Source organism: Salmo salar, chromosome 25 (genome assembly GCF_965601325.2).
Source record: "Salmo salar chromosome 25, fSalSal1, whole genome shotgun sequence".
NCBI classification, from domain to species: domain Eukaryota; kingdom Metazoa; phylum Chordata; class Actinopteri; order Salmoniformes; family Salmonidae; genus Salmo; species Salmo salar.
The window spans coordinates 54,003,209-54,022,520 of NC_138315.1; the positions used below are offsets into that span (position 1 = coordinate 54,003,209).

General features: G+C 47.9%; 1 protein-coding gene across 1 annotated transcript in view; it reads right to left on the reverse strand.

Moving 5' to 3' along the window:
* The window catches only part of LOC106591428 (uncharacterized), a 101,457-nt gene extending 84,802 nt beyond the window's left edge, over positions 1–16,655 (reverse strand). The window contains exons 1-2 of the mRNA XM_082969221.1: positions 16,471–16,655; positions 4,643–4,824 (exon numbers count right to left, since the gene is read on the reverse strand). Coding sequence (XP_082825347.1) covers positions 4,643–4,783 — 141 coding nt within the window. The 5' untranslated portion in view covers positions 4,784–4,824; positions 16,471–16,655. The remainder of the gene's footprint in view (positions 1–4,642; positions 4,825–16,470) is intronic.
* Between the last annotated feature and the right edge of the window lie 2,657 nt (positions 16,656–19,312).

Consider the following 19,312-nt stretch of genomic DNA (forward strand, 5'->3'; position numbering starts at 1 on the left):
CCTCAACTGGCAGCTTCATTAAATAGTACCCGCAAAACACCAGTCTCAACGTCAACAGTGTAGAGGCGACTCCGGGATGCTGGCCTTCTAGGCAGAGTTGCAATAGAAAAAGACGTATCTCAGACTGGCCAATAAAAAGAAAAGATTAAGATGGGCAAAAGAACACAGACACTGGACAGAGGAAGATTGGAAAAAAGTGTTATGGACAGATGAATCTAAGTTTGAGGTGTTCGGATCACAAAGAAGAACATTTGTGAGATGCAGAAAACATGAAAAGATGCTGGAGGAGTGTTTGGCGCCATCTGTCATCATGGTGGAGGCAATGTGATGGTCTGGGGGTGCTTTGGTGGTGGTAAAGTGGGAGATTTGTACAGGGTAAAAGGGATCTTGAAGGAAGGCTATCACTCCATTTTGCAACGCCGTGCCATACCCTGTGGACGGTCCTTAATTGGAGCCAATTTCCTCCTACAACAGGACAATGACCCAAAGCACAGCTCCAAACTATGCAAGAACGATTTAGGGAAGAAGCAGTCAGCTGGTTTTCTGTCTATAATGGAGTGGCCAGCACAGTCACCGGATCTCAACCCTATTGAGCTGTTGTGGGAGCAGCTTGACCGTATGGTACGTAAGAAGTGCCCATCAAGCCAATCCAACTTGTGGGAGGTGCTTCAGGAAGCATTGGGGTGAAATCTCTTCATATTACCTCAACAAATTGACAACTAGAATGCCAAAAGGTCTGCAAGGCTGTAATTTGCTGCACATGGAAGATTCTTTGACGAAATCAAAGTTTGAAGGACACTATTATTTCAATTAAAAAATCATTATTTATAACCAACGTTTTAACTATATTTCCTATTCATTTTTCAACTCATTTCATGTATGTTTTCATGGAAAACAAGGACATTTCTAAGTGACCCTAAACTTTTGAAATAGTAGTGTATATGAGCGTATATGTATTGGTAAATGGATTGAAAGAAAGTAGGGCTGTCCCTGACTAAAACAAATCTTGGTCGACCGAAAGTTGTCTGTTCAAAATATTTAAACATGTATTTTTCCATATGCGTTTTAATAAAATCAACTATATGCATTGAGCTTGTCTGGTGCGTTAAGCTTACGGTTTGATGAAATAGGACAAATGCCTCAAGAGGATGCCAGAGATCTAGATAACCAGAAGAGAAAATCCTTAACCTCACCAGCTCCTCTCGCTGGTTTTCTCAGATTCTGCCATTACTCTCCTGAAGTTGCCAGTACAGTTCCTTGCAATAATATTCATCCCCCTTGGCGTTTTTTCCTATTTTGTTGCATTACAACCTGTAATTTAAATAGATTTTTATTTGGATTTCATGTAACGGACCGACACAAAATAGTCCAGATTGGTGAAGTGAAATGAACAAAATAAATTATTAAAATATATATTTTTAAATTCAATAAACATTTGATAAGTGGTGCGTGCATATGTATTCACCCCCTTTGCTATGAAGCCCCTAAACAAGATCTGGTGCAGCCAATTACCTTCAGAAGTCACATCATTAGTTAAATAAAGTCCACCTGTGTGCAATCTAATTGTCACATGATCTGTCACATGATCTCATTATATATACACCTGTTCTGAAAGGCCCAGAGTCTGCAACACCACTAAGCAAGCGGCAACATGAAGACCAAGGAGCTCTCCAAACAGGTCAGGGACAAAGTTGTGGAGAAGTACAGATCAGGGTTGGGTTATAAAAAAATATCAGAAACTTTGAACATCCCATGGAGCACCATTAAATCCATTATTAAAAAATTGAAATAATATGACACCACAACAAACCTGCCAAGAGAGGGCCGCCCACCAAAACTCACGGATCAGGCAAGGAGGGCATTAATCAGAGAGGCAACAAAGAGACCAAAGATAACCCTGAAGGAGCTGCAAAGCTCCACAGCGGAGATTGGAGTATCTGTCCATAGGACCACTTTAAGCCGTACACTCCACAGAGCTGGGCTTTACGGAAGAGTGGCCAGAAAAAAAGCCATTGCTTTAAAGAAAAAAATAAGCAAACACGTTTGGTGTTTGCCAAAAGGCATTTGGGAGACTCCCCAAACATATGGAAGAAGGTACTCTGGTCAGATGAGACTAAAATGTTGCTTTTTGGCCATCAAGGAAAACACTATGTCTGGCGCAAACCCAACACCTCTCATCACCCCGAGAACACCATCCCCACAGTGAAGCATGGTGGTGGCAGCATCATGCTGTGGGGATGTTTTTCCTATTGGCAGGGACTGGGAAACTGATCAGAATTGAAGAAATGATGGATGGCGCTAAATACAGGGAAATTCTTGAGGGAAACCTGTTTCAGTCTTCCAGAGATTTGAGACTGGGACGGAGGTTCACCTTCCTGCAGGACAATGACCCTAAGCATACTGCTAAAGCAACACTCAAGTGGTTTAAGGGGAAACATTTAAATGTCTTGGAATGGCCTAGTCAAAGCCCAGACCTCAATCCAATTGAGAATCTGTGGTATGACGTAAAGATTGCTGTACACCAGCAGGACCCATCCAACTTGAAGGAGCTGGAGCAGTTTTGCCTTGAAGAATGGGCAAAAATCCCAGTGGCTAGATGTGCCAAGCTTGGTGGCAAATGGGTCTTCCAAATGGACAATGACCCCAAGCATACTTCCAAAGTTGTGGCAAAATGGCTTAAGGACAACAAAGTCAAGGTATTGGAGTGGCCATCACAAAGCCCTGACCTCAATCCCATAGAACATTTGTGGGCAGAACTGAAAAAGTGTGGGCGAGCAAGGAGGCCTACAAACCTGACTCAGTTACACCAGCTCTGTCAGGAGGAATGGGCCAAAATTCACCCAACTTATTGTGGGAAGCTTGTGGAAGGCTACCCGAAACGTTTGACCCAAGTTAAACAATTTAAAGGCAATGCTACCAAATACTAATTGAGTGTATGTAAACTTCTGACCCACTGGGAATGTGATGAAAGAAATAAAAGCTGAAATAAATTATTCTCTCTACTATTATTCTGACATTTCACATTCTTAAAATAAAGTGGTGATCCTAACTGACCTAAGACAGGGAATTTTTACTAGGATTAAATGTGAAGAATTGTGAAAAATTGAGTTTAAATGTATTTGGCGAAGGTGATGGAACTTGTGAATGTGTTGGTGCTCTGTGATCTCCTTGGTAGGGACCCTCTGTGAGGGCCTGGGGAGGTGGGGACTCACCCTGTCTGTGAGGGCCTGGGGAGGTGGGGACTCACCCTGTCTGTGAGGGGCTGGGGGAGGTGGGGACTCACCCTGTCTGTGAGGGCCTGGGGAGGTGGGGACTCACCCTGTCTGTGAGGGGCAGGGGAGGTGGGGACTCACCCTGTCTGTGAGGGGCTGGGGGAGGTGGGGACTCACCCTGTCTGTGAGGGCCTGGGGAAGGTGGGGACTCACCCTGTCTGTGAGGGCCTGGGGGGGGCCTGGGGAAGGTGGGGACTCACCCTGTCTGTGAGGGCCTGGGGGAGGTGGGGACTCACCCTGTCTGTGAGGGCCTGGGGAGGTGGGGACTCACCCTGTCTGTGAGGGGCTGGGGGAGGTGGGGGACTCACCCTGTCTGTGAGGGCCTGGGGAGGTGGGGACTCACCCTGTCTGTGAGGGGCCTGGGGGAGGTGGGGACTCACCCTGTCTGTGAGGGGCTGGGGAGGTGGGGACTCACCCTGTCTGTGAGGGGCTGGGGGAGGTGGGGACTCACCCTGTCTGTGAGGGGCTGGGGAGGTGGGGACTCACCCTGTCTGTGAGGGCCTGGGGAGGTGGGGACTCACCCTGTCTGTGAGGGCCTGGGGGAGGTGTGGACTCACCCTGTCTGTGAGGGGCTGAGGGAGGTGGGGACTCACCCTGTCTGTGAGGGCCTGGGGAGGTGGGGACTCACCCTGTCTGTGAGGGGCCTGGGGGAGGTGGGGACTCACCCTGTCTGTGAGGGGCTGGGGAGGTGGGGACTCACCCTGTCTGTGAGGGCCTGGGGAGGTGGGGACTCACCCTGTCTGTGAGGGCCTGGGGGAGGTGTGGACTCACCCTGTCTGTGAGGGGCTGAGGGAGGTGGGGACTCACCCTGTCTGTGAGGGCCTGGGGAGGTGGGGACTCACCCTGTCTGTGAGGGGCCTGGGGGAGGTGGGGACTCACCCTGTCTGTGAGGGGCTGGGGAGGTGGGGACTCACCCTGTCTGTGAGGGCCTGGGGAAGGTGGGGACTCACCCTGTCTGTGAGGGCCTGGGGGGGGCCTGGGGAAGGTGGGGACTCACCCTGTCTGTGAGGGGCTGGGGGAGGTGGGGGACTCACCCTGTCTGTGAGGGCCTGCGGGAGGTGGAGACTCACCCTGTCTGTGAGGGGCTGGGGGAGGTGGGGACTCACCCTGTCTGTGAGGGGCTGGGGGAGGTGGGGACTCACCCTGTCTGTGAGGGGCTGGGGGAGGTGGGGACTCACCCTGTCTGTGAGGGGCTGGGGGAGGTGGGGACTCACCCTGTCTGTGAGGGGCTGGGGGAGGTGGGGACTCACCCTGTCTGTGAGGGCCTGGGGGGGGCCTGGGGGAGGTGGGGACTCACCCTGTCTGTGAGGGGCTGGGGGAGGTGGGGGACTCACCCTGTCTGTGAGGGCCTGCGGGAGGTGGGGACTCACCCTGTCTGTGAGGGCCTGGGCACGTGACTCCAGCTCCTCTCTCTCAGCGTGACTCTCAGCCAGCTCATTCTGCATGCGAGATAGCTCCGCCCTCAGCTCCGCCCTCTCCTCCTTCCAGCCATCCAACAGCGCCGACTCCATCCTGGTCCTGGCCACTCAACCCGCCCCAGAGACTCAGGAAGCTGGAGAGGAATTACAAGTCAAACCAAATAGCTTCCTGGACTCGTCACATTTACCTGTTACCTAGTCACTTTATTCCTAGTTATTTGTGCATATCTACCTGAATTACCTCGTACCCCTGCACATTTGACTCGGTACTGGTACCCTGTGTATATAGCCTGGTGCCCTGTGTATATAGCCTGGTGCCCTGTGTATATAGCCTGGTAACCTGTGTATATAGCCTGGTACCCTGTGTATATAGCCTGGTACCCTGTGTATATAGCCTGGTACCCTGTGTATATAGCCTGGTACCCTGTGTATATAGCCTGGTACCCTGTGTATAGCCTGGTACCCTGTGTATATAGCCTGGTACCCTGTGTATATAGCCTGGTACCCTGTGTATAGCCTGGTACCCTGTGTATATAGCCTGGTACCCTGTGTATAGCCTGGTACCCTGTGTATATAGCCTGGTACCCTGTGTATATAGCCTGGTACCCTGTGTATAGCCTGGTACCCTGTGTATATAGCCTGGTACCCTGTGTATATAGCCTGGTACACTGTGTATAGCCTGGTACTCTGTGTATAGCCTGGTACCCTGTGTATATAGCCTGGTGCCCTGTGTATATAGCCTGGTACCCTGTGTATATAGCCTGGTACCCTGTGTATAGCCTGGTACCCTGTGTATATAGCCTGGTACCCTGTGTATATAGCCTGGTACCCTGTGTATATAGCCTGGTACCCTGTGTATATAGCCTGGTACCCTGTGTATATAGCCTGGTACCCTGTGTATATAGCCTGGTACCCTGTGTATAGCCTGGTACCCTGTGTATAGCCTGGTGCCCTGTGTATATAGCCTGGTACCCTGTGTATATAGCCTGGTACCCTGTGTATATAGCCTGGTACCCTGTGTATATAGCCTGGTACCCTGTGTATATAGCCTGGTACCCTGGCTTGTGTATATAGCCTGGTACCCTGGCTTGTGTATATAGCCTGGTACCCTGTGTATATAGCCTGGTACCCTGTGTATATAGCCTGGTACCCTGTGTATATAGCCTGGTACCCTGTGTATATAGCCTGGTACCCTGTGTATATAGCCTGGTACCCTGTGTATATAGCCTGGTACCCTGTGTATATAGCCTGGTACCCTGTGTATATAGCCTGGTACCCTGTGTATATAGCCTGGTACCCTGTGTATATAGCCTGGTACCCTGTGTATATAGCCTGGTACCCTGTGTATATAGCCTGGTACCCTGTGTATATAGCCTGGTACCCTGTGTATATAGCCTGGTACCCTGTGTATATAGCCTGGTACCCTGTGTATATAGCCTGGTACCCTGTGTATATAGCCTGGTACCCTGTGTATATAGCCTGGTACCCTGTGTATATAGCCTGGTACCCTGTGTATATAGCCTGGTACCCTGTGTATATAGCCTGGTACCCTGTGTATATAGCCTGGTACCCTGTGTATATAGCCTGGTACCCTGTGTATATAGCCTGGTACCCTGTGTATATAGCCTGGTACCCTGTGTATAGCCTGGTACCCTGTGTATAGCCTGGTACCCTGTGTATATAGCCTGGTACCCTGTGTATATAGCCTGGTACCCTGTGTATATAGCCTGGTACCCTGTGTATATAGCCTGGTACCCTGTGTATATAGCCTGGTACCCTGTGTATATAGCCTGGTACCCTGTGTATATAGCCTGGTACCCTGTGTATATAGCCTGGTACCCTGTGTATAGCCTGGTACCCTGTGTATAGCCTGGTACCCTGTGTATATAGCCTGGTACCCTGTGTATAATGTCAATTTTTTTGTTTTGTTTACTCCTCTACTTGAGTCATCTCTCTCTCTCTCTCTCTCTCTCTCTCTCTCTCTCTCTCTCTCGTATAATCAGTCTGCATGGTCAATACAACACATAGAGAGACTTGTATAATCAGTCTGCATGGTCAATACAGCACATGGAGAGACTTGTATAATCAGTCTGCATGGTCAATACAACACATAGAGAGACTTGTATAATCAGTCTGCATGGTCAATACAGCACATGGAGAGACTTGTATAATCAGTCTGCATGGTCAATACAACACATGGAGAGACTTGTATAATCAGTCTGCATGGTCAATACAACACATGGAGAGACTTGTACAATCAGTCTGCATGGTCAATACAGCACATGGAGAGACTTGTATAATCAGTCTGCATGGTCAATACAACACATGGAGAGACTTGTATAATCAGTCTGCATGGTCAATACAACACATGGAGAGACTTGTATAATCAGTCTGCACGGTCAATACAGCACATGGAGAGACTTGTATAATCAGTCTGCACGGTCAATACAGCACATGGAGAGACTTGTATAATCAGTCTGCACGGTCAATACAGCACATGGAGAGACTTGTATAATCAGTCTGCACGGTCAATACAGCACATGGAGAGACTTGTATAATCAGTCTGCACGGTCAATACAACACATGGAGAGACTTGTATAATCAGTCTGCATGGTCAATACAACACATGGAGAGACTTGTATAATCAGTCTGCATGGTCAATACAGCACATGGAGAGACTTGTATAATCAGTCTGCACGGTCAATACAACACATGGAGAGACTTGTATAATCAGTCTGCATGGTCAATACAGCACATGGAGAGACTTGTATAATCAGTCTGCACGGTCAATACAGCACATGGAGAGACTTGTATAATCAGTCTGCACGGTCAATACAACACATGGAGAGACTTGTATAATCAGTCTGCACGGTCAATACAACACATGGAGAGACTTGTATAATCAGTCTGCACGGTCAATACAACACATGGAGAGACTTGTAAAATCAGTCTGCACGGTCAATACAACACATGGAAAGACTTGTATAATCAGTCTGCACGGTGGATACAACACATGGAGAGACTTGTATAATCAGTCTGCACGGTCAATACAACACATGGAGAGACTTGTAAAATCAGTCTGCACGGTCAATACAACACATGGAGAGACTTGTATAATCAGTCTGCACGGTGGATACAACACATGGAGAGACTTGTATAATCAGTCTGCACGGTCGATACAACACATCGAGAGACTTGTATAATCAGTCTGCATGGTCAATACAACACATGGAGAGACTTGTATAATCAGTCTGCATGGTCGATACAACACATCGAGAGACTTGTATAATCAGTCTGCATGGTCGATACAGCACATGGAGAGACTTGCATAATCAGTCTGCATGGTCAATACAGCACATGGAGAGACTTGTATAATCAGTCTGCATGGTCAATACAACACATGGAGAGACTTGTATAATCAGTCTGCATGGTCAATACAGCACATGGAGAGACTTGTATAATCAGTCTGCATGGTCAATACAACACATGGAGAGACTTGTATAATCAGTCTGCATGGTGGATACAACACATGGAGAGACTTGTATAATCAGTCTGCATGGTGGATACAACACATGGAGAGACTTGTATAATCAGTCTGCATGGTCAATACAGCACATGGAGAGACTTGTATAATCAGTCTGCATGGTCAATACAGCACATGTAGAGACTTGTATAATCAGTCTGCATGGTCAATACAACACATGGAGAGACTTGTATAATCAGTCTGCATAGTCAATACAACACATGGAGAGACTTGTATAATCAGTCTGCATGGTCAATAAAACACATGGAGAGACTTGTGTAATCAGTCTGCATGGTCAATACAACACATGGAGAGACTTGTATAATCAGTCTGCATGGTCGATACAACACATGGAGACACTTGTATAATCAGTCTGCATGGTGGATACAACACATGGAGAGACTTGTATAATCAGTCTGCATGGTGGATACAACACATGGAGAGACTTGTATAATCAGTCTGCATGGTGGATACAACACATGGAGAGACTTGTATAATCAGTCTGCACGGTGGATACAACACATGGAGAGACTTGTATAATCAGTCTGCACGGTGGATACAACACATGGAGAGACTTGTATAATCAGTCTGCACGGTGGATACAACACATGGAGAGACTTGTATAATCAGTCTGCACGGTCAATACAGCACATGGAGAGACTTGTATAATAAGTCTGCACGGTCAATACAGCACATGGAGAGACTTGTATAATCAGTCTGCACGGTCAATACAGCACATGGAGAGACTTGTATAATCAGTCTGCACGGTCAATACAACACATGGAGAGACTTGTATAATCAGTCTGCACGGTGGATACAACACATGGAGAGACTTGTATAATCAGTCTGCATGGTGGATACAACACATGGAGAGACTTGTATAATCAGTCTGCATGGTCAATACAACACATGGAGAGACTTGTATAATCAGTCTGCATGGTGGATACAGCACATGGAGAGACTTGTATAATCAGTCTGCATGGTGGATACAACACATGGAGAGACTTGTATAATCAGTCTGCATGGTCAATACAACACATGGAGAGACTTGTATAATCAGTCTGCATGGTCAATACAACACATGGAGAGACTTGTATAATCAGTCTGCATGGTCAATACAACACATGGAGAGACTTGTATAATCAGTCTGCATGGTCAATACAGCACATGGAGAGACTTGTATAATCAGTCTGCATGGTCAATACAGCACATGGAGAGACTTGTATAATCAGTCTGCACGGTCAATACAGCACATGGAGAGACTTGTATAATCAGTCTGCATGGTCAATACAGCACATGGAGAGACTTGTATAATCAGTCTGCACGGTCAATACAACACATGGAGAGACTTGTATAATCAGTCTGCACGGTCAATACAGCACATGGAGAGACTTGTATAATCAGTCTGCACGGTCAATACAGCACATGGAGAGACTTGTATAATCAGTCTGCACGGTCAATACAACACATGGAGAGACTTGTATAATCAGTCTGCACGGTCAATACAACACATGGAGAGACTTGTATAATCAGTCTGCACGGTCAATACAACACATGGAGAGACTTGTATAATCAGTCTGCACGGTGGATACAACACATGGAGAGACTTGTATAATCAGTCTGCACGGTCAATACAACACATGGAGAGACTTGTATAATCAGTCTGCATGGTCAATACAACACATGGAGAGACTTGTATAATCAGTCTGCATGGTCGATACAACACATGGAGAGACTTGTATAATCAGTCTGCATGGTGGATACAACACATGGAGAGACTTGTATAATCAGTCTGCATGGTGGATACAACACATGGAGAGACTTGTATAATCAGTCTGCATGGTCAATACAGCACATTGAGAGACTTGTATAATCAGTCTGCATGGTGGATACAGCACATGGAGAGACTTGTATAATCAGTCTGCATGGTGGATACAACACATGGAGAGACTTGTATAATCAGTCTGCATGGTCAATACAACACATGGAGAGACTTGTATAATCAGTCTGCATGGTCAATACAACACATGGAGAGACTTGTATAATCAGTCTGCATGGTCAATACAACACATGGAGAGACTTGTATAATCAGTCTGCATGGTCAATACAGCACATGGAGAGACTTGTATAATCAGTCTGCATGGTCAATACAGCACATGGAGAGACTTGTATAATCAGTCTGCATGGTCAATACAGCACATGGAGAGACTTGTATAATCAGTCTGCATGGTCAATACAGCACATGGAGAGACTTGTATAATCAGTCTGCACGGTCAATACAACACATGGAGAGACTTGTATAATCAGTCTGCACGGTCAATACAGCACATGGAGAGACTTGTATAATCAGTCTGCACGGTCAATACAGCACATGGAGAGACTTGTATAATCAGTCTGCACGGTCAATACAACACATGGAGAGACTTGTATAATCAGTCTGCACGGTCAATACAACACATGGAGAGACTTGTATAATCAGTCTGCACGGTCAATACAACACATGGAGAGACTTGTATAATCAGTCTGCACGGTGGATACAACACATGGAGAGACTTGTATAATCAGTCTGCACGGTCAATACAACACATGGAGAGACTTGTATAATCAGTCTGCATGGTCAATACAGCACATGGAGAGACTTGTATAATCAGTCTGCATGGTCAATACAGCACATGGAGAGACTTGTATAATCAGTCTGCATGGTCAATACAGCACATGGAGAGACTTGTATAATCAGTCTGCATGGTCAATACAGCACATGGAGAGACTTGTATAATCAGTCTGCATGGTCAATACAACACATGGAGAGACTTGTATAATCAGTCTGCATGGTCAATACAACACATGGAGAGACTTGTATAATCAGTCTGCATGGTCAATACAACACATGGAGAGACTTGTATAATCAGTCTGCATGGTCAATACAGCACATGGAGAGACTTGTATAATCAGTCTGCATGGTCAATACAACACATGGAGAGACTTGTATAATCAGTCTGCATGGTGGATACAACACATGGAGAGACTTGTATAATCAGTCTGCATGGTCAATACAACACATGGAGAGACTTGTATAATCAGTCTGCATGGTCAATACAGCACATGGAGAGACTTGTATAATCAGTCTGCATGGTCAATACAGCACATGGAGAGACTTGTATAATCAGTCTGCATGGTCAATACAGCACATGGAGAGACTTGTATAATCAGTCTGCATGGTCAATACAGCACATGGAGAGATTTGTATAATCAGTCTGCATGGTCAATACAGCACATAGAGAGACTAGTATAATCTGTCTGCATGGTCAATACAGCACATGGAGAGACTTGTATAATCAGTCTGCATGGTCAATACAGCACATGGAGAGACTTGTATAATCAGTCTGCATGGTCAATACAGCACTAGGCTACCTGCCGCCTCTACACTCTAACCACTAGGCTACCTGCCTCCTCTACACTCTAACCACTAGGCTACCTGCCGCCCCTACACTCTAACCACTAGGCTACCTGCCGCCTCTACACTCTAACCACTAGGCTACCTGCCGCCTCTACACTCTAACCACTAGGCTACCTGCCTCCCCTCCACTCTAACCACTAGGCTACCTGTCGCCCCTACACTCTAACCACTAGGCTACCTGCCGCCTCTACACTCTAACCACTAGGCTACCTGCCGCCTCTACACTCTAACCACTAGGCTACCTGCCCCCCCTCCACTCTAACCACTAGGCTACCTGCCGCCCCTCCACTCTAACCACTAGGCTACCTGCCCCCCCTACACTCTAACCACTAGGCTACCTGCCGCCCTCTACACTCTAACCACTAGGCTACCTGCCTCCCCTACACTCTAACCACTAGACTACCTGCCACCTCTACACTCTAACCACTAGACTACCTGCCTCCTCTACACTCTAACCACTAGGCTACCTGCCCCCCCTACACTCTAACCACTAGGCTACCTGCCTCCCCTACACTCTAACCACTAGGCTACCTGCCTCCTCTACACTCTAACCACTAGGCTACCTGCCTATCTACCTAAAATCCCTCCTGAGGTTAGGGGCAGGTATAGAGATCCTACATCCTGAGATGTGTGCAAACCTGGTGGCCAACTACAAGAAACGTCTGACCTCTGTGATTGCCAACAAGGGTTTTGCCACCAAGTACTAAGTCATGTTTTGCAGAGGGGTCAAATACTTATTTCCCTCATTAAAATGCAAATCAATTTATAACATTTTTGACATGCGATTTTCTAGATTATTTTGTTGTTATTCTGTCTCTCACTGTTCAAATAAACCTACTGTTAAAATTATAGACTGATCATTTCTTTGTCAGTGGGCAAACGTACAAAATCAACAGGGGATCAAATACTTTTTTCCCCCACTGTATAAGGTCCCACAGTTGACAGTGCATGTCAGAGCAAAAACCAAGCCATGAGGTCGAAGGAATTGTCCATAGAGCACCGAGACAGGATTGTGTCAAGGTACAGATCTGGGGAAGGGTACCACAACATTTCTGCAGCATTGAAGGTCCCCAAGAACACAGTGGCCTCCATCATTCTTAAATGGAAGAAGTTTGGAACCACCTAGGCTCTTCCTAGAGCTGGCCGCCCGGACAAACTGAGCAATTTGGGGAGAAGGGCCTGGGTCAGGGAGGTGACCAAGAACCCGATGGTCACTCTGACAGAGCTCCAGAGTTCCTCTGTGGAGATGAGAGAACCTTCCAGAAGGACAACCATCTCTGCAGCACTCCACCAATCAGGCCTTTATGGTAGAGTGGCCAGACGGAAGCCCCTCCTCAGTAAAAGGCACATGACAGCCCACTGAGTTTGCCAAAAGGCACCTGAAGGACTCTGACCATGAGAAACAAGATTCTCTGGTCTGATGAAACCAAGATTGAACTCTTTGGCCTGAATGCCAAGCGTCACATCTGGAGGAAACCTGGCACCATCCCTACGGTGAAGCATGGTGGTGGCAGCATCATGCTGTGGGGGTGTTTTTCAGCGGCAGGGACTGGGAGACTAGTCAGGATCAAGGCAAAGATTAACAGAGCAAAGTACAGAGATCCTTGATGAAAACCTGCTCCAGAGCACTCAGGACCTCAGACTGGGGCGAAGGTTCACCTTCCAACAGGACAACGACCCTAAGCACACAGCCAAGACAACGCAGGAGTGGCTTCGGGACAAGTCTCTGAATGTCCTTGAGTGGCCCAGCCAGAGCCCAGACTTGAACCTGATCGAACATCTCTGGAGAGACCTGAAAATAGCTGTGCAGAAACGCTCCCCATCCAACCTGACAGAGCTTGAGAGGATCTGCAGAGAAGAAAGGGAGAAACTCCCCAAATACAGGTGTGCCAAGCTTATAGCTTCATACCCAAGAAGACTCAAGGCTGTAATCGCTGCCAAAGGTGCTTTAACAAAGTACTGAGTAAAGGGTCTGAATACTTATGTAAATGTTATTTTTTTTTACATATATAAATTAGCAAAAATGTCTAATAACCTGTTTTTGTAGGTTAGTGTGTGTAGATTGAGGGGAAAAAACGATTTAATCAATTTTAGAATAAGGCCGTAACCTAATAAAATATGGGAAAAGTGAAGGGGTCTGAATACTTTCCAAACCTCCCGATAACACCAGTGATGTTGTAAACCTCCCGATAACACCAGTGATGTTGTAAACCTCCCGATAACACCAGTGATGTTGTAAACCTCCCGATAACACCAGTGATGTTGTAAACCTCCCGATAACACCGGTGATGTTGTAAACCTCCCGATAACACCGGTGATGTTGTAAACCTCCCGATAACACCGGCGATGTTGTAAACCTCCCGATAACACCGGCGATGTTGTAAACCTCCCGATAACACCGGCGATGTTGTAAACCTCCCGATAACACCGGCGATGTTGTAAACCTCCCGATAACACCGGCGATGTTGTAAACCTCCCGATAACACCGGCGATGTTGTAAACCTCCCGATAACACCGGCGATGTTGTAAACCTCCCGATAACACCGGCGATGTTGTAAACCTCCCGATAACACCGGCGATGTTGTAAACCTCCCGATAACACCGGCGATGTTGTAAACCTCCCGATAACACCGGCGATGTTGTAAACCTCCCGATAACACCAGAGATGTTGTAAACCTCCCGATAACACCGGCGATGTTGTAAACCTCCCGATAACACCGGCGATGTTGTAAACCTCCCGATAACACCGGCGATGTTGTAAACCTCCCGATAACACCGGCGATGTTGTAAACCTCCCGATAACACCGGCGATGTTGTAAACCTCCCGATAACACCGGCGATGTTGTAAACCTCCCGATAACACCAGCGATGTTGTAAACCTCCCGATAACACCGGCGATGTTGTAAACCTCCCGATAACACCGGCGATGTTGTAAACCTCCCGATAACACCGGCGATGTTGTAAACCTCCCGATAACACCGGCGATGTTGTAAACCTCCCGATAACACCGGCGATGTTGTAAACCTCCCGATAACACCGGCGATGTTGTAAACCTCCCGATAACACCGGTGATGTTGTAAACCTCCCGATAACACCAGCGATGTTGTAAACCTCCCGATAACACCGGTGATGTTGTAAACCTCCCGATAACACCGGCGATGTTGTAAACCTCCCGATAACACCAGTGATGTTGTAAACCTCCCGATAACACCAGTGATGTTGTAAACCTCCCGATAACACCAGTGATGTTGTAAACCTCCCGATAACACCGGTGATGTTGTAAACCTCCCGATAACACCGGTGATGTTGTAAACCTCCCGATAACACCAGTGATGTTGTAAACCTCCCAATAACACCGGTGATGTTGTAAACCTCCCGATAACACCGGTGATGTTGTAAACCTAAATCAAGGAGGAACAAGAATATGTTAACTACATGAAGTAGCTAAGTGAAAACATGCAACGTAGGGCAAAGATTATAGGGTCCCCTAGGAAACACTTGTCAACACTGTGGTTCCTACCCTGTCAAAATAACTCCTCCCTGGCTTTTTCATTTGTTGTCATGTCAACACGGTATTCAAAGTGCCCACTGTTATATTCTAACTATAGAAATAAAAATAATTATTTTCTACGATTCCAACAGTTTCACCCAAGTGTTTTGCTCTAAAATCACAAGTCAAATTGCAATTCCAACATTTGTTTAAAAATAAGGCGTAGATTGTTTGCAGTGTGGAAATGATCTCACATGAGTGCAGGAAATGGAGAAAATTATTTAAATTCTGAAAATAGTTTAATTGAACAGTATATAACAATCAGAATGGAGAAAGACCCATTGAAAATCACTTAGAATATACAGTCAGTATGTGTTGCCAGCCTAAAGAACATTTTTAACTTTTATTATTCAAAAACATAAAATACCGTCTAATAAAAAACACATGATATTTTGTCCATATCGTCCAGCCCTAATTTGATTTGAAGAGGGTCAGATCATGTTGACAGTGAGTAAAACTACGATACATTGTGAGCCTCTTTTATTCAGCAATTCATAATGTTAATGATAAATTCATGAATTCGTAAGCAGAACCACAACGATAAAAGGCGAAACATTGAACCAGGCAGAGACCCATAGACCCAGAGCCCCAGAGCCCCATAGACCCAGAGCCCCAGAGACCCATAGACCCAGAGCCCCAGAGACCCATAGACCCAGAGCCCCATAGACCCAGAGACCCAGAGACCCAGAGCCCCAGAGACCCATAGACCCATAGACCCAGAGCCCCAGAGACCCATAGACCCATAGACCCATAGACCCAGAGCCCCATAGACCCAGAGCCCCAGAGACCCAGAGCCCCAGAGACCCAGAGCCCCAGAGACCCAGAGCCCCAGAGCCCCATAGACCCAGAGCCCCAGAGACCCAGAGCCCCAGAGACCCAGAGACCCATAGACCCAGAGCCCCAGAGACCCAGAGACCCATAGACCCAGAGACCCATAGACCCATAGACGGACTACCCCATCCAAACCCGGCGGCGATATGGGACACAACCAATCACGGCCGGATGTGATGCAGCCTGGATTCGAACCAGGGACTGCACTGAGATGCAGTGCCTACAGACCACTTCGCCACTCGGGAGCCCATAAGAAGATCAGTAGTTTTGACATTGGAGAGATGAGCTCCTCATAAGTAACGTTAGTTAGTTAGCTAGTTAGAGCTAGTTGACGGTCAGATGAATCCCACTGTAAACTAGTTATATAGCATCATCTAAATTAGCTAGCGATCCAGATAGCAAGTAGACAGCTTTCCTACCTTTTAAAAGCAGATCCTTCGAAACATACTGGGAACGTAAACAAACGCTTTTCTGTAACCTCGAAGAAAAATAAAAACCCTAATGAAACATATGCATTTCCTTTCTCCTGATCCTAAACACTTCATCACAAAATGATTCAAAACTGTAAACTTTACCTCTGACATATAAAAACAGAGGAACCATGCAGACGCTGCAAAAAGAAGATGAGTTCATCCGCAGACAGCGCCACCTGGTGGTCGGAGGAGTAGTCTCCTCTAGTTCTGTGAAGAAGATGAGTTCATCCGCAGACAGCGCCACCTGGTGGCCGGAGGAGTAGTCTCCTCTAGTTCTGTGGCTGTGTCCAGCAGGTACCATAGTTCTACCACAGGGTTGACTGTTGTTGGTTCTACCACAGGAGCCAGAAAATTCTCAGAATGTACAACGTTCCCGGTTGGGATTTCCCTTATTAAAAAGATTGCAGTTTAACTGCAGTTTAACTGTAGTTATAATGCTGTTACTACGTCCAAAATACCACGGTCAACTACAGTTACTGCACTTTTACTGCAGTTTCAAAACTGCTCTCTTTTTTTGGTAAGGGTTCCATTCCCCACCAAACATGTGGAGGTAGCTGCTTCCTGAACTGGTCTCGGCGTAGTGGGGCATGTCTAAAGCAGTGGGCGTGTCTAAAGCAGTGGGCGTGTCTAAAGCAGTGGGCGTGTTGGAAGGAGTGGGCGTGTTGGAAGGAGTGGGTGTGTCTAAAGCAGTGGGCGTGTTGGAGGGAGTGGGCGTATCTAAAGCAGGAAGTGGGCATGTCTAAAGCAGTGGGCGTGTTGGAGGGAGTGGGCGTGTCTAAAGCAGTGGGCGTGTTTGAGGGAGTGGGCGTGTCTAAAGCAGTGGGCGTGTTGGAGGGAGTGGGCGTGTCTAAAGCAGTGGGCGTGTTGGAGGGAGTGGGCGTGTCTAAAGCAGTGGGTGTGTTGGAGGGAGTGGGCGTGTCTAAAGCAGTGGGCGTGTTGGAGGGAGTGGGCGTGTCTAAAGCAGTCGGCGTGTTGGCGGGAGTGGGCGTGTCTAAAGCAGTGGGCGTGTTGGGTCGTTCGGCGGTCGACGTCACCGGCCTTCTAGCCATCGCCGATCCACTTTTCATTTTCCATTTGTTTTGTCTTTCTCTTACACACCTGGTTTCAATCCCCCCCAATTACCTGTTCATTATTTAACCCTCTGTTCCCCTCATATTATTTTGCTGTTTTCTTCTGTCTTTTCCTTTTGTCTCTTTAGTTCATTTTCTTGGTTGTTGGTGCATTATGGGGGTTCTTGGGGGGGGATCTTGGAGGGTTGAGGGAGCAGCTATTGGGGAACTGTGGGGGGGATCTTGGAGGGTTGAGGGAGCAGCTATTGGGGAACTGTGGGGGTGATCTTGGAGGGTTGAGGGAGCAGCTATTGGGGAACTGTGGGGGGGATCTTGGAGGGTTGAGGGAGCAGCTATTGGGGAACTGTGGGGGGGATCTTGGAGGGTTGAGGGAGCAGCTATTGGGGAACTGTGGGGGGGATCTTGGAGGGTTGAGGGACAGCTATTGGGGAACTGTGGGGGGGATCTTGGAGGGTTGAGGGAGCAGCTATTGGGGAACTGTGGGGGGATCTTGGAGGGTTGAGGGAGCAGCTATTGGGGAACTGTGGGGGGGATCCTGGAGGATTGAGGGAGCAGCTATTGGGGAACTGTGGGGGGATCTTGGGGGGTTGAGGGGGCATCTATTGCGGAACTGTGGGGGGATCCTGGAGGGTTGAGGGAGCAGCTATTGGGGAACTGTGGAGGGGATCTTGGAGGGTTGAGGGACAGCTATTGGGGAACTGTGGGGGGGATCTTGGAGGGTTGAGGGAGCAGCTATTGGGGAACTGTGGGGGGATCTTGGAGGGTTGAGGGAGCAGCTATTGGGGAACTGTGGGGGGGATCCTGGAGGGTTGAGGGAGCAGCTATTGGGGAACTGTGGGGGGGATCTTGGAGGGTTGAGGGACAGCTATTGGGGAACTGTGGGGGGATCTTGGAGGGTTGAGGGACAGCTATTGGGGAACTGTGGGGGGGATCTTGGAGGGTTGAGGGAGCAGCTATTGGGGAACTGTGGGGGTGATCTTGGAGGGTTGAGGGAGCAGCTATTGGGGAACTGTGGGGGGGATCCTGGAGGGTTGAGGGAGCAGCTATTGGGGAACTGTGGGGGGGATCTTGGAGGGTTGAGGGACAGCTATTGGGGAACTGTGGGGGGGATCTTGGAGGGTTGAGGGAGCAGCTATTGGGGAACTGTGGGGGGATCTTGGAGGGTTGAGGGAGAAGCTATTGGGGAACTGTGGGGGGATCCTGGAGGGTTGAGGGAGCAGCTATTGGGGAACTGTGGGGGGATCTTGGAGGGTTGAGGGAGCAGCTATTGGGGAACTGTGGGGGGGATCCTGGAGGGTTGAGGGAGCAGCTATTGGGGAACTGTGGGGGGATCTTGGAGGGTTGAGGGAGCAGCTATTGGGGAACTGTGGGGGGGATCTTGGAGGGTTGAGGGACAGCTATTGGGGAACTGTGGGGGTGATCTTGGAGGGTTGAGGGAGCAGCTATTGGGGAACTGTGGGGGGGATCCTGGAGGGTTGAGGGAGCAGCTATTGGGGAACTGTGGGGGGGATCTTGGAGGGTTGAGGGACAGCTATTGGGGAACTGTGGGGGGGATATCACTATCATGCACACCCACCCTCACACATAAGGATGGCTCTGTTGTATATATCACTATCATGCCCACGCACCCTCACACATAAGGATGGCTCTGTTGTATATATCACTATCATGCACACGCACCCTCACACATAAGGATGGCTCTGTTGTATATATCACTA